The sequence below is a fragment of the Erythrolamprus reginae genome, chromosome 3, assembly GCF_031021105.1.
Source record: "Erythrolamprus reginae isolate rEryReg1 chromosome 3, rEryReg1.hap1, whole genome shotgun sequence".
Taxonomy (NCBI): domain Eukaryota; kingdom Metazoa; phylum Chordata; class Lepidosauria; order Squamata; family Dipsadidae; genus Erythrolamprus; species Erythrolamprus reginae.
In genome coordinates, this window is record NC_091952.1 from 90,566,383 (window position 1) to 90,580,773 (window position 14,391).

At 41.6% G+C, this 14,391-nt stretch overlaps 1 protein-coding gene across 1 annotated transcript in view; it reads left to right on the forward strand.

Annotated features, from left to right (window-relative positions):
• The window catches only part of MSH4 (mutS homolog 4), a 73,737-nt gene that overhangs the window by 24,910 nt on the left and 34,436 nt on the right, over positions 1 to 14,391 (forward strand). The window contains exons 5-6 of the mRNA XM_070748989.1: positions 415 to 530; positions 6,142 to 6,315. Coding sequence (XP_070605090.1) covers positions 415 to 530; positions 6,142 to 6,315 — 290 coding nt within the window. The remainder of the gene's footprint in view (positions 1 to 414; positions 531 to 6,141; positions 6,316 to 14,391) is intronic.

Sequence of the window (14,391 nt, forward strand, 5' to 3'; positions counted from 1 at the left end):
GAAATTCGATTGTAATTTCAAACATCAAAGATATCATGAGTTCCTTGGGAATTGTAAGCAACAATAACACTGGAGCAGAAAACAGGATGGGGAATTGTTCTCAACTTTTCCTATGCCTAGGCAAGATAATCTTGTGTTCTGCCTCAACTTAATCGTATTTGTACAATAATAATTTCTCTTAAAAAGAAATGCAATTGTAAGTGCATGCTAGAACTGTCTCCTATGAGTTGCATAAATATAGACAATCACTATAAATCAGCAAAGGTAATATGTACATCTGAATCAATCCGATAGCAAATTTCTATTTTGCCTTTTATCAGTATTTGACTCTAAACAACTTAGTTTTTATTACTTTTAAATATTGGTAATACGTTACAACTGTTTTTTGTAATGATGCCTTTGCTTCTTTTTCAGAATGTGACTTTTACCACAGTCCAGAGAAAATATTTTAATGAAACCAGAGGTTTGGAATACATTGAACAATTATGTACACCAGAATTCAGCACTGTTTTAATGGAAGTTCAGTCCAAGTATGTATGTTTTAATCTAAAAAATAATTCATTCCCTTTAATTTACTGTATTGTTGATCATTTTTCAGTTAGTAACCTGAGAACACTATCTATAAATCTTCTTTGCCTTCTATTTGATTCAATAAGTATTTTTAAATATAACATCACGGGATTGACTTTGACCCAAGTTGTATTTTATACTGAAATGGATCCAAGGAACATGAATAAAAGCTCCAGTAGTTGACTTTCTGTAGGCCTCTTGGAACCATAAAAAACCATGGGATGTGATATTTATTTATTTATTAGATTTGTATGCTGCCTTTCTCCAAGGACTCCAGGCGGCTAACAGCATATAATATAACAATACAATACAATGGCAAATCTAATTAAATTTAAAATTACAATCTAAAAATCCAATATTTAAAAACAATCATACCAGTTCAGTCATACAACATACAACACAACAGCTTTACATCTCACCCCATGTCCAGTCAACGAAGCAGTGGAAGTGATGTGCCGGTGTCTGGAGGCTGTTGGGGCCTGGATGGGTGTCAACAGACTCAAACTCAACCCGGATAAGATGGAGTGGCTGTGGGTTTTGCCTCCCAAGGACAATCCCATCTGTCCGTCCATTACCCTGGGGGGGAATTATTGACCCCCTCGGAGAGGGTCTGCAACTTGGGCGTCCTCCTTGATCCACAGCTCACATTAGAGAACCCTCTTTCAGCTGTGGCGAGGGGGACGTTTGCCCAGGTTCACCTGGTGCACCAGTTGCGGCTCTGTCTGGACCGGGACTCATTGCTCACAGTCACTCATGCCCTCATCACCTCGAGGTTCGACTACTGTAATGCTCTCTACATGGAGCTACCTTTGAAAAGTGTTCGGAAACTTCAGATCGTGCAGAATGCAGCTGCGAGAGCAGTCATGGGCTTACCTAGGTATGCCCATGTTTCACCATCACTCCGCAGTCTGCATTGGCTGCCGATCAATTTCCGGTCACAATTCAGAGTGTTGGTTATGACCTTTAAAGCCCTTCATGGCACTGGACCAGAATATCTCCGAGACCGCCTTCTGCCGCATGAATCCCAGCGACCGATTAGGTCCCACAGAGTGGGCCTTCTTCGGGTCCCGTCAACTAAACAATGTCGGTTGGCGAGCCCCAGGGGAAGAGGCTTCTCTGTGGCGGCCCCGACTCTCTGGAACCAACTCCCCCCAGAGATTAGAATTGCCCCTACTCTCCCTGCCTTCCGTAAACTCCTTAAAACCCACCTTTGCCGTCAGGCATGGGGGAATTGAAACACCTCCCCCGGGCATGTACAATTTATGCATGGTATGTTTGTGTGTGTGCTTGTTAGTAAATGGGGTTCTTTTTAAATCTTTTTAAATGTTTTAAATTTATTTGGATTTGTCATGAATTGCTGTGTCTTGCTGTGAGCCACCCCGAGTCTGCGGAGAGGGGTGGCATACAAATCTAAATAAATAAATAAATAAATAAATAAATAAATAAATAAGTAAATAAGTAAATAAGTAAATAAGTAAGTAAGTAAGTAAGTAAATAAATAAATAATCAATCAATCAATCAATCAATCAATCAATCAATCTCATTTCGTTGGCCAGAGGGCTGAGACCTAATTGCTCCAAGCCTGGCGACATACGTGAGTCTTAAGTCTCTTATGGAAGGCGAGGGTAGGGGAAGTGCGAATCTCCAGGGGGAGCTGATTCCAGAGGGCCAGGCCCCTCACAAAGAAGGCTCTTCCCCTAGGCTCCGCCAAGTGACATTGTCTGGCTGACGGGACCTGGAGACGGCCAGCTCTGGGACCTAATTGGTCTATGCAAGATATGCAAGAATACAGTGAACATGCTGGATAATCAACAAATGAAAGCTTTTATATTTCCTAGTTTAGTTTGGATTCAACCATTATTTTGTAATTATTTCCCCAGCAGATGATTCATTTACTAATTACTCTCCTTTCCTTTTGCTATCATCATGATTGTGTCTTAATTTGTACGATAATATCATTGTCAGGTGCAACAAATCAGGAACCATGGTTGTTGAAAAGATTACAAGTTTATTCCATGCTACTCCTAAATAAGAATCTGAAGTACTAGCAGTCAAGGGAAATTGTGGGATAGGTAAGAGTCAGTGTAGTTCAAGACTGATCTTGGATCTCTTGTGGATGCAAAGGGTCTCCAAACAGATGGTGTACTTGGGTTCAGCCTGGTCATCTACTACATCGATTCTGCAAAATAATAATAATTAGCTTATTAAGCTTATATTAACCCTTATTCTCACTCACTGGGTGAGATTTATAAGTATCAGTTTCAATGTTAAACTAAGTTCAGTGGGACTAAATTTGATTTTAAAAGCTCAGCTATACTGAACTTCCAAGTGAATATAATTAGGACCTCTGGTTAGCTAGTTCTTAAATAATTGTAGCAACATTAAAAAAACATATTTATTTCCATATAGTTTTCCCAAGTGGTTGTATTCATGACAAAAAAACAGAACATTTTCAGTCTGCTACCTCAGTTTCTTAAGAACTATGAATTGTGATCTTTAGCTGATGTTTAACAGGTCTATCTGGAATTTGTTTCCCAGTAGAGTCAATATTATTTCTCTCAAGTGGAAAACCATAATATAAAGCAGGGATTGTAAAACTATGGGTCAGTCTAGAGGGAGATCACAAAGCCAAAATTAGTCTACAAGGGAAGTGATGGTTACAGGGCCAATAGAATGGAAGAAAATGTGTAGCAGAGCTGGATCCAAGACCAGAAGGGCTTAGGAGCAGAGTCAGGGTATCTGTGGGCAGAAGGTGTCAAGAGAAGAACAACTTGTGGCTGGTCTTGCAGAAGAGAGATCTGAAATTATTGAACATCTCACTAGGTTACGGTTTCCACTTTTCCTTTGAGAGGCAATTTGGATCTGTTGTCCTCTTCTACCTAAATCCTTAATGCTTGCTGATATATAAATACATACCAAACCATATTTTGTTAGCTGAACTCAGTGATGTATATGCTTGTTTTGATCTGAATGCAGAAATTGATTGGGAATGTGCTGGCTACAAACTAACTGGAAATTACCTATATTAATTGCATATCATTGTTCATAACATCCAATGCTGTTGCCTAACCTTTTAAAAATAATAGCATCGATGTTTTTAAACAGCATTGTGTTTTGATATTGTTATTTTATGATTTTATGTTATGCCACCCATAGTACTGTGAAATGGATGATCATATAAACATGATTTATGAATAAAATTAATTTTCCAACACGATCAAAATTCTATATCTATCATCTATCTCAGTGATTTTCAACCTTGTTTGAGCTGCGGCACATTTTTTACATATACAAAATCATGGGGCACATTGAGCCGGGGTGGGGGGAGAGAGTGGGGGGGCTAAAAAAAGTTTGGACAAAATTTTTTATCTCTCTCTCTTCCTCCCTTTCACTCTATTTCTCTCCCTCTTTATCTCTCTTCCTTTCTTCCCCTATCTGTCCATCCCTCTTTCTTTCTCTCTTCCTTGCTTCCTCTCTTTTTTGCTTTCTTTCTATCTCTACCTCCTTCCCTGCCTCTCTTTCTCTTGCTTTCTTTCTCTCTCGTTCTCTTGCTTTCTCTCTTTCTTTCTTTCTTTCTTTCTCTCTCTCTCTCTCTTTCTTTCTCTCTCTCTTTCTCTCTCTCTTGCTTTCTTCCTCTCTCTCTTGCTTTCTTTTTCTCTCTCTCTCTTTCTCTCTCTCTTTCTCCCTTGCTTTCTTTCATTCTCTCTCTCTTTCTCTCTTGCTTTCTTTCTCTCTCTCCTGCTTTCTTTCTCTCTCTCTTGCTTTCTTTCTTTGTCTTGCTGAGCTTCGCGGCACACCTGACCATGTCTCGCGGCACACTAGTGTGCCACGGCACACTGGTTGAAAAACACTGATCTATCTTATAAACTATGCATAAGTCATTTTTATTTTTTTAGTTTTATGTCTTCTTTTGAGGAAGTTTTTATTCTCCTTGAGTGTTGAGTTCCTTAGAAATATTCTGGACTATATCCACAGTTTTCTATTCTACCTTAAATGTATTTATTTCACTTTTATCTCCTCTTTAAGACATGTAAAGTACGATTTAGGATACCTGATCATAAATGGCATCAAATAAGAGTTGATTGCTATGCCAACTCAGTGATATTCATATCTGGAGATGGATTTGAATTGATCTTTTCATATTTAAGTGCAACATTCTAGAAAAATATGCAGTTCATTGAATACTTTAATGTATGCATACATTTTCTAAACTGGAAAAACTCCAATCGGATACTATCCAGATTGTTTCTACCTGTCATTACATTGATACTATTTTACTTATTATGATGTCTGTGGTGACAGATGCTTTTTGAAAATTATCTGATTGTCCACAAGGAAATTGTAAGATTACTGTAGAATGAAAAAAAATTGCAAATTTGCTTGCTAAATGGAAATTATTTATTTGGATTTTTATCATATTTGCTTTTGAAGAGAGCAATAGCATTTAGATGTATATACTGCTTTACAGTGCTTTACAGCCCTCTCTAAGTTTATTAAGCATATTGTCCCCAAAAATCTGGATCTTCATTTTACCAACCTTGGAAGAATGGAAGGCTGAATTAACCTTGAGCTGTTTAGAATCACTCCTTGAGTGAGCAATAAGTTAGCCTGCAGTACTGCATTCTAACTACTGCACCACCAAGATCCTGATCAGATCAAGATTCTATTCAGAATTTCTGGAAAGTCCTTTGTTTAATTAAGTAGTAACCTTAGGGCAGGGATATCAAACTCAATTTCGTTAAGGGCTGCATCAGGGTTGTGTTTGACTTCAGACAGGCAGGGTGGGTATGGCCAGCCCGACTTCACTTGTGTCAGGGGCGCCTGTGGTGGCCCAACACTCTACCAGTGAAAATGAGCTCCGTTTTCAGCTGCAACAGCCTCCTGCAACACTCTGCCTGCAAAAACGGAGCTCACATGCCAGCTCTGTTTTTACTAGCAGAAACACTGCAGGCCGGTCCTTTGCTGTTTCCAGGCCAGCCACACAGGCCAGATCTAAGCACTCTGTGGGCCATATACTTCCCCCAGGTCTTCAGTTTGATACCCCTATCTTAGGGGTAATCCAATCTGGGTGGAAATTTCTAACAACCATGGAGATTTATATGCAGCTTTCTTTCCTTCAGATTTTGTCTTTCAAAATAAAAATACATTTTTATTTTCCAAAAGTCAATAGTAATCAGTTTTGTAATAAATCTACAAAAAGCTTCCATCTCATGTGAGAGCTAGTGTTATGTAGTAATTAATATGGACCCAGCACTGAAGAGATTGCAGTTCAGGTTCACTCTCAGTGGTGGAAGCTCAATGAGAGGCTTTGGACCAATCAGTCTCTCAGATCAACTTGTATTGCAGGGTTATGGTTGTAAAAAAAAAAGGTGTATAATCATTTTAAGGTCCTGAAGAAAAGCCAAGATATACATCCAATAAATAGATAAAACAAATTATCCATGTGATATTTTCAGTATTATTCCTAGCAAAATTAGTGGCCCTAAATCTTAAAAGCTATGATTATAATTACATAATTATGCAATGCATCATTTAAATTGTATTTTCATTCATTTGATTATCATTTCTTAGGTATTACTGTCTTGCAGCTGTTGCTGCCTTGCTGAAGTATGTTGAATTCATTCAAAATTCAGTTTATGCACCTAAGTCACTTAAGATTAGTTTCCATGGAAGTGAACAAACAGCAATGATTGATTCAACATCAGCCCTGAATCTTGAATTAATTACTAACAATAGAGATCCCAGGTAAGATATTTTTGTTTCAAATTCTAAACATATGTGACAGAATTTGAGAATATACGTATGTCTGTGCTTTAAAGTTAGTGAATGTATATTTTCAGTCATTAAAATGTTTAAAGAAAGATGATAGAACATAAAAAAAGGCAAATGTTTCCCTATTCAATCATGTCCAACTCTGGGGCATGGTGTTTATCTTCATTTCTTGGCCAAGGGAGCCAGCATTGTCTGAAGACTATGGTATTTCCACGGTCATGTGGTCAGCATGACTATATGCCAAAGGTGCATGGAATGCTGTTACTTTCTCACCAAAGATCAAGAGGTAGCTCTATGCTGAAACATCTTTGAATCCAAAGAATGAAAAAATGCACGTATTCAGACATTACGCTTAAAGAATCAGTTAAGGTAGGTAACAGGGTTTTCATCATGGATTGTGTGACCTGGAGGCCCTCTGGAAGCTGGAAATGGCCTGGTTCCAAACTTCTGGTGGGCCCAATAGCTCGTGTTTCACCCTCCCCAGGCTCCAAAGGCTTCCCTGGAGCTGGGGCAGAGTAAAAACGTCCTCCCTCATCCCCCTGGAGGCTCTCTGGAAGCCAAAACCGCCCTCCCAGAGCCTCTGTGCAAGCCAAAAATCAGCTGGCCAGCACACACATGCCTGTTGGAGCTGAGCTACGGCAACAGCTTGCATGCCAGCAGATATGGCTCCGCGTGCCACCTGTGGCACACATGCCATAGGTTTGCCATCACTGCTCTAGATCTTCAGAACTGAGGAAATCTAAAAAAGCTCATGATAAAAATCCCAGGTTCTAGAATACTGCATCTCTGCTAATATACCAAGGAAGAATGCATATGTTTGGATTCATAAATGACCACCTGAATCACATTTATATAAGCAACCAATTATTTAGTGTTTTTTTTTAAAGAAAATACAATTTTTATTAAAGGTTTTAAAAGCAATTAGTTCTTATTATTGCCTTTAAAACCAATTGTTTAGTTTTAATGATACATATAAAAGAAGGGAAATTGGTATAATAAAATTGGATAACAATTTCCCCCACACTATCCCTCCATTTGATTGATTTTATTCCGCATTTCATTAAATAGCCTGCATTTGATATTAGCTACAGAGCTTATCAAGATTTTAGGAACTGTTGTCTTACTCATAAAACCTTAATCGGGTCTGAACCATCAGGATCAACCATTTGTGATTAGAACTAGACTTCCTAGGGGATAACTATAATCAACAATGGACCAGAGACAGTTTTATTCTAGTATCATTGCTATTTGTTTTTTTCAAAAAGGTGGTTGGATGGTTTTCATTTCCTCTGCTTAGTAAGTTTATAATAGCTATCTAAATTTAAACATTTAAGTCGCTATTTAAACTGTTTAGCTGCTTTAATTATTCATCTGAGTACAATTCAGGACACCCAGCCTTTAGTGAATGGGGAAGGAATTGTTTATTCAGCTCAATAAATTGTTTATTGAGTTGGAGGTTCTGCATTTTCAATTTCCTCATTACCTGAAAATGAGAAGAAGCTATCTCAGTTGAGTCCATTGAAAAGCCTCTAAATAATCAAGGGTCGAGACTTTCTTACCAGCAAATGGTTCCCTTTCTCTTACATTAAGCAACAATTCAACAAGCAACAATAACTTGGTACTAATAAAGGAAAATAGCTCAGGTTGAAATGAGAGGTCCTTGGTGGTCTCTGAGCTCATTTGTTTTTTTTGCAGACATTTCATTACCCAAACTAGGTAATCACGATCAAAAGCACTGATATTACCTATTTTGGGTAGTGCAATGTCTCCTAGCAAACAACCAGGCTCAGAGAGCACCAAGCACTTTTCACAGCGACTTGGGTCAGAAGAATTGGAAAGTTGTATACTGTATTTCCCCCACTCTTACAGTACTATACTCTTGCAAAACAACTTGGCTTTTCTACACACCATCTGAATACATGTGCCAATGTCTATATTTAAATCAGCCAAAGTAACATTGTTAATATAGTGGCAATTCCTTTTTTAAACAATGTGTGCAGTGGCTTTGATTTTTCAGGTATTATCTGCTATGAATTGCTTTGCAAAAATAGTTGACAGGGTCATTTCGGTTAGAGATGGAATAATCTCTGTGTTGTTAAATATTAAATGTACAGGTTTCCAGATATTAAACTGTTGTATAGAGAAATCTTGTTTCTTTACAGAATAGTCTTAAACCTTTGGGAAGCTTTGAGTTTTGTGTTTGGAACAAGTATTGTTGTGGTATGTTGAAAATATGAATACTGTATTGTAAAGAGAGATAGACTTCAAGAAAAGCAACTAGCTACAATTGTTGAGATATTGTCATCTGTCTCAAGATGATTTTGATAATGGAAAAATAACTTTTGAGTGTTCTGCTATTGTTCTTAATTTGGGGTCAGGATAACTCCATCTTCAGTTATTTCACTTTCTATGGGATTGAAAATCTTACAACTGCAATTGAACTCAAAATTTCTGTTGCTAAGTAAGACGGTGAATGTTGCCCCATTTTATTATTTCCCTTGCCATCGTTATTAAATTATTAGCACAATTGTTAAGTAAATCTGGTTTTTGCATTCACTCAGAAAATCGCAAAAGGTGATCACATGACCCCAAGACATTGCAACCAATATAAATATGAGTCAGTCAAAATTTTGATCACCTGACCATGGCAACACTGCAGCAGTCATAAATATGAAAAATGGTCATGTCACTTTTTCAATTGTAACTTCGAATGGTCACTAGATGAACTGTCGTAAATCAAGGATTACCTGTACTGTTAGTCTTCTGCCCTTTAGGAAGTCTAATATGCAATAATTTGCCTTCTGGATGGAAACTTTTCTCTCTGAATTTATTGCTGTCACCTAAGACCTCTTTTACCACTAAATGGGATCTGCCAGTTTCTCATCCTTAGAAATTTTGATGGCGTGAATGAATGGTGACCCACATATTTCACACACTACATTCTGTCAGCAATTGGCCATGATACTTTTCATTCTCTTTTGTTTGTTTGTTTTAAGTAGGATATGTGCATTAATCAATCTGGTTAATATTATCTTTACTAAAACACAAAATATTTACATATAGTTACTACCTTGCTTAAAATGTAGCCGATGGCTATGAGGAGTTATAAACCTATTGAAGTAGACCCAGAGACAGGGTTTTGAGCAATCGGTACTTTTATTCAGCTCAGAGAACAAGTGACAGCTCAGCAAGGTAAAGTGACAGTTCAGCGAGTACCGACTGGCTCTGCAGGGAGAAACCGCTTCTTTTATACTTTTGCGGTTCCCGCCAAAGCGAGAGCCGGCCGCGTCTGAGCCAATCAGGAGCGACTTCCTGCTTGGGCTCAGACAGCGCTGGAAAAGAGGAACAAACTATTTACAGCGTTACAAGGTAGCCATTCCAGGATACAACACCCCTCCCCTCATAGTTGGACTCATCCATCAAGAAAGCCACGTGACGAAGTCGTCCAATCGGTGAGGCCTTCGAGGCTCTCGCGCTGACCTGCGCAGTCCATTTTCTCCTTCGCCACTGACTGTGGAGGATGGCTCGCCGCTGCTCTCCCGGTGCGGCGGACTTGGCCTGGCGGGCCCAACGAAGGCCTCGGAGGACGAGGATGGCTCGGCGTCGCTGGATGGTTCCCCCTGGCCCGATAAGTCTCTTTGCGTGTTTCTTAGTTCGGGCAATGTACAAAAGTCTGTTGAAGGGGGAGAGTCCGAGTCAGCGGGTTGTTGCAATTGGTTTTCAGTTCGTTTCCGAATGTGGTCTATGTGTCGTTTCCACAAACGACCATCCTCCAGTTTAACAATATAAGTCTTGGGTGCGTTTTGCTTAACAATAATTCCCTTCATCCAGTTTACATTTCCATCAAAGCATTTTACATATACATTTTGACCCAAATACATTTCTCTTTCTGGTTTCATGCACATTTGGTTATTATTCACACAGAACCTTGGGTTTAACCTGTCTAATGGTGACCTCAACTTTCTCCCCATCAATAACTCTGCAGGACTTACATGTGTGTGCGAGTTAGGGGTAATGTGCTGGGTTAATAAGAATTGGTCCAAGTTCTGTTGCACATCTCCAGGGCCTGACCTGTGCAATGCCTCCTTTGCCACCCTTACGTAACGTTCTGCCAACCCGTTAGCCCAGGGCGAGTAAGGCGAGATGAGGGCATGTCTGACCCCTAGGCCATCTAGGAATAATTCGAATTGCCTGGCTGTTAGTTGTGGTCCATTGTCAGACACTAATAGATCAGGGCAACCATGGGATGCAAACAGTCTGCTCAATACCTTGATAGTGGCACTTGTGGTTATGTTGTTCATTGCTATTATTTCCAACCATTTGGAGAAAGCATCAACCACTATTAGGAAGTACTGAGACCCCACTGGGCCAGCAAAATCAATGTGGATCCTAGACCAAGGGCCAGCAGGCTGTTCCCACTCAGCCGGAGTTGTTTTGGGGGGACTGGGCCTAGACTCTTGGCACGGGTCACACTTTGAAACCCAACTTTCAATATCAGCATCAAGCCCTGGCCACCATAAATGCCCCCTTGCTAGGCTCTTCATCCTGACAATCCCAGGATGGCCCACGTGTAACATTTTGAGTACCTTTTCCCTTAGGCGTTTGGGGATGATCACTCTATCCCCCCACAGCAAACAACCTTTTACATATGATAATTCAAGCCTTTTGTTCTTAAAATCACACAATTCAGGTTTAACAATATCATTTTGCCATCCCTTTAGAACACAGTTCACCACTTGTTTAAGGATTTGGTCTTGCTGCGTGTGTGCAGCTACCTCTTTTGCTGTGGTTAGTGGGTTTTCCTCGAGTTCTATCATTAGCACATCTGTGGCAGGAACAGGGTCTTCTACCAAGTCTGCTATGGGGCATCTGCTGAGGCCGTCTGCATGATTGATTTCCTTCCCCCCCTTGTGGGTGAGCTCATACTGATACCCTGAGAGGAAAAGGGCCCATCTGATTAGTCTTGGAGACATAAAAGGTGGAGTGGGCTTGTTGGGGGCTAGCAGGCCTAGTAGGGGTTTGTGGTCAGTGACTAGCTCAAAGCTTCTCCCAAAAATGTAATTGTGAAACTTCTTTACCCCTGCCACTAATGCTAGAGCCTCCTTGTCTAACTGGCTATAATTCCTCTCTGTGCTGGTCATGGTTCTTGAAAAGAATGCTATTGGGGCCTCTGTCTTATTCGGTAGAACGTGAGCTAAGACTCCTCCTATGCCGTACGGCGAAGCGTCGCACGTGAGCCTAATGGGTAGTGAAGCACTATATTGGACTACTACACTTTTAGAAGTTATTAAATTTTTTATTTGAGAAAAAGCTTCACGTTCAGTTTTCCCCCATGTCCAGCGGGCTTCCTTCTGGAGTAAACGATGGAGAGGCTCTGCTACTGTTGCCTTCTGCTTTAAAAAAACGGAATAAAAATTAAGGAGGCCCAAAAATGCCTGCAACTCATTCTTATCTTGTGGCTCTGGGGCTTCTCTAATTGCTCTCAGCTTCTCTGTTGTGGGGTGGATACCTTCCTTATCTATTTTATACCCAAGGAATTCAACACTGTCAGTTCCCCAGACACATTTATCAGGCTTGATTCGTAACCCTTTGTCCTGTAGCCTCTTAAGTACTTCCCTTATTCTTTTGTTCACTTGCCCCTGGTTTTCCCCTGCAATTAAGATGTCATCAAAATATGGAATTGCCCCATTTACCCCTGACAATAGGCGTTCCATGATGCTCTGGAATATTCCTGGGGCTATGCTTACCCCAAACTGTAACCTCGTGCATTTGAAAGCCCCCCTGTGTGTTACAATCGTTTGGGCGTTTGCTGTTTGTTCATCGACCGGAAGCTGCTGGTAAGCCTGGGCCAGGTCGATCTTTGCGAACCTTTTTCCCTCCCCCAGGGAGTGTAAGAGTTGTTGCACGACCGGGATGGGGTAGGGGTGGTGTTGGAGTGCCTTATTCAAGGTTGATTTGTAATCAGCGCAAACTCTTAAAGAGCCATCTGGCTTCAATGGTGTCACTATGGGAGTTTCCCATGGCCCCTGTTCCACAGGGACCAAAATACCTTGACTAATGAGTTTGTCCAGCTGCATGTCCAGCTTGGGGAGAAGCGGAAGGGGAACCCTGCGAGGTTTCAGTCTGACCGGTGGGACCTTTGGGTCGATAGAGAAAGATATAGGGGGTCCCTTATACAATCCCAAGGTGGGGCTGAACACTTCAGGGAACTCTTTCACAAAGTTAGGCATATTATCACAGTTTACATTACACACACCCGAAATTTCGATCCCCAACGGTTCCATCCACGCTAGACCCAGCAGGGAGTGTTTGGCCCCCGTCACAATAAGCATGGGAAGGGTACATTTCACATTCTTAAAGGCAATAGGTACATTTGCTGTTCCCAGGACCGAGATTACCCCCCCTTGGAAGTCTCTGATCACCAATGAGGTTTGAGTTAAGTCAGCCTTAGACACATTAGGCATGTATAGTTTAAATTTTTCCCAGGGCATGATGGTATATCTCGAGCCCGTATCCAGCTCCATTGAGCAAGGCTGGTTATTTAGTAACAATGAGATAACAATTTTAGCCCCCTTTTTGGTTGCCGTGTTATTCACGGAAAATTTAGAGTTACCTCTATTGTAGTCGCGGTTAGCGCTTGAGTAGTTCCTTTGACCCGAGCTGCGGAACGGTCTCCTTTCTCGCGATTGGGGGGGTTGGTTTTGAGGTCGCTGGTATTGTTGTGTGGCAAACGTTTCTTCTGGTGCCGTTGCTCTGCATGCGATGGCGATGTGGCCTCTCCGGTTGCAACGGTGGCAAGTAGCGTCTCGGAAGGGGCATCGATGGCGCTGGTGATTTCCCCGGCAGCCCGCGCAGGGGGCTGGGTGAGTAGCTCTAGGATGTCTCGGCTGGTCTTGCAGGAGGAGGCAGTTGTCCCCGTTTCTAGTCGGCTGGCTGAGGTCGTCTGTTCCCTCGGCGCTGGGAGACTCGGCGTTGATTTTGGCAATGATTTCTCGCCTTCCGTGCTCCTTTAATTCTCTTGCCGCTGCGTCGGCTGCTTCCGCGGTTTGTGCTAATTTAATTACGGTTTGTAGCGTCGGCTCTTCTTCGGTGAGGAGTTTGTTTCTCACCGAGTTGCTCTTCATGCCGAAAACCAAGGCGTCGGTAAGGCGAGCTTACGGGTCTTGAAACTTGCATTGAGCAAGTACCGTTCGAAGCCGCGTTGTGAATTGGCTGATTGACTCGGTTTCTCTCTGAGCCATCATGTGAAATTGATGCCGGTAAACCATGGCTGGTCTGGTTGGTTTAAAATGGCTCGCTAGTTTCTGTTGAAGGACGTCCCACGTTGTGGCTCTTGCTTGTTCTGGCTCGGTGAGAGTTTGGGCAAGTCTACGGATCTCTGCGCCGCAGTAGTTGAGAAAAATAGCCCGTCTGCGATCGGCTCCGGCGTCCTGCATTCCCGCCGCCTCGAGGAATATCTCGAAGGTGGCCATGTACTCGTCCCATGTCATTTTCTCGGAATCGAAGAGTTCTGGAGCCTGGCCGATCTGGATTTTGTCCATGTTGCACGCGAAGTTCTTCCGTTCGTTCGTCGCCAGTGAAGTAGACCCAGAGACAGGGTTTTGAGCAATCGGTACTTTTATTCAGCTCAGAGAACAAGTGACAGCTCAGCAAGGTAAAGTGACAGTTCAGCGAGTACCGACTGGCTCTGCAGGGAGAAACCGCTTCTTTTATACTTTTGCGGTTCCCGCCAAAGCGAGAGCCGGCCACGTCTGAGCCAATCAGGAGCGACTTCCTGCTTGGGCTCAGACAGCGCTGGAAAAGAGGAACAAACTATTTACAGCGTTACAAGGTAGCCATTCCAGGATACAACACCTATAGAAATATAAATGATGCAGGAGAGGTAGAACACGGAAAATAAAGAATAAGGAAGCTTGCTGAATCAGACAAACTGAAAATAGATATCCTATCCCTCATTGCCAATTTATTTAATGATGGACTTTGGTAGAACAGCAAAGAGTTTAGGAGAAGATTGGAACCAACTCCCCCCAGATATCAGAGTTGCCCCCA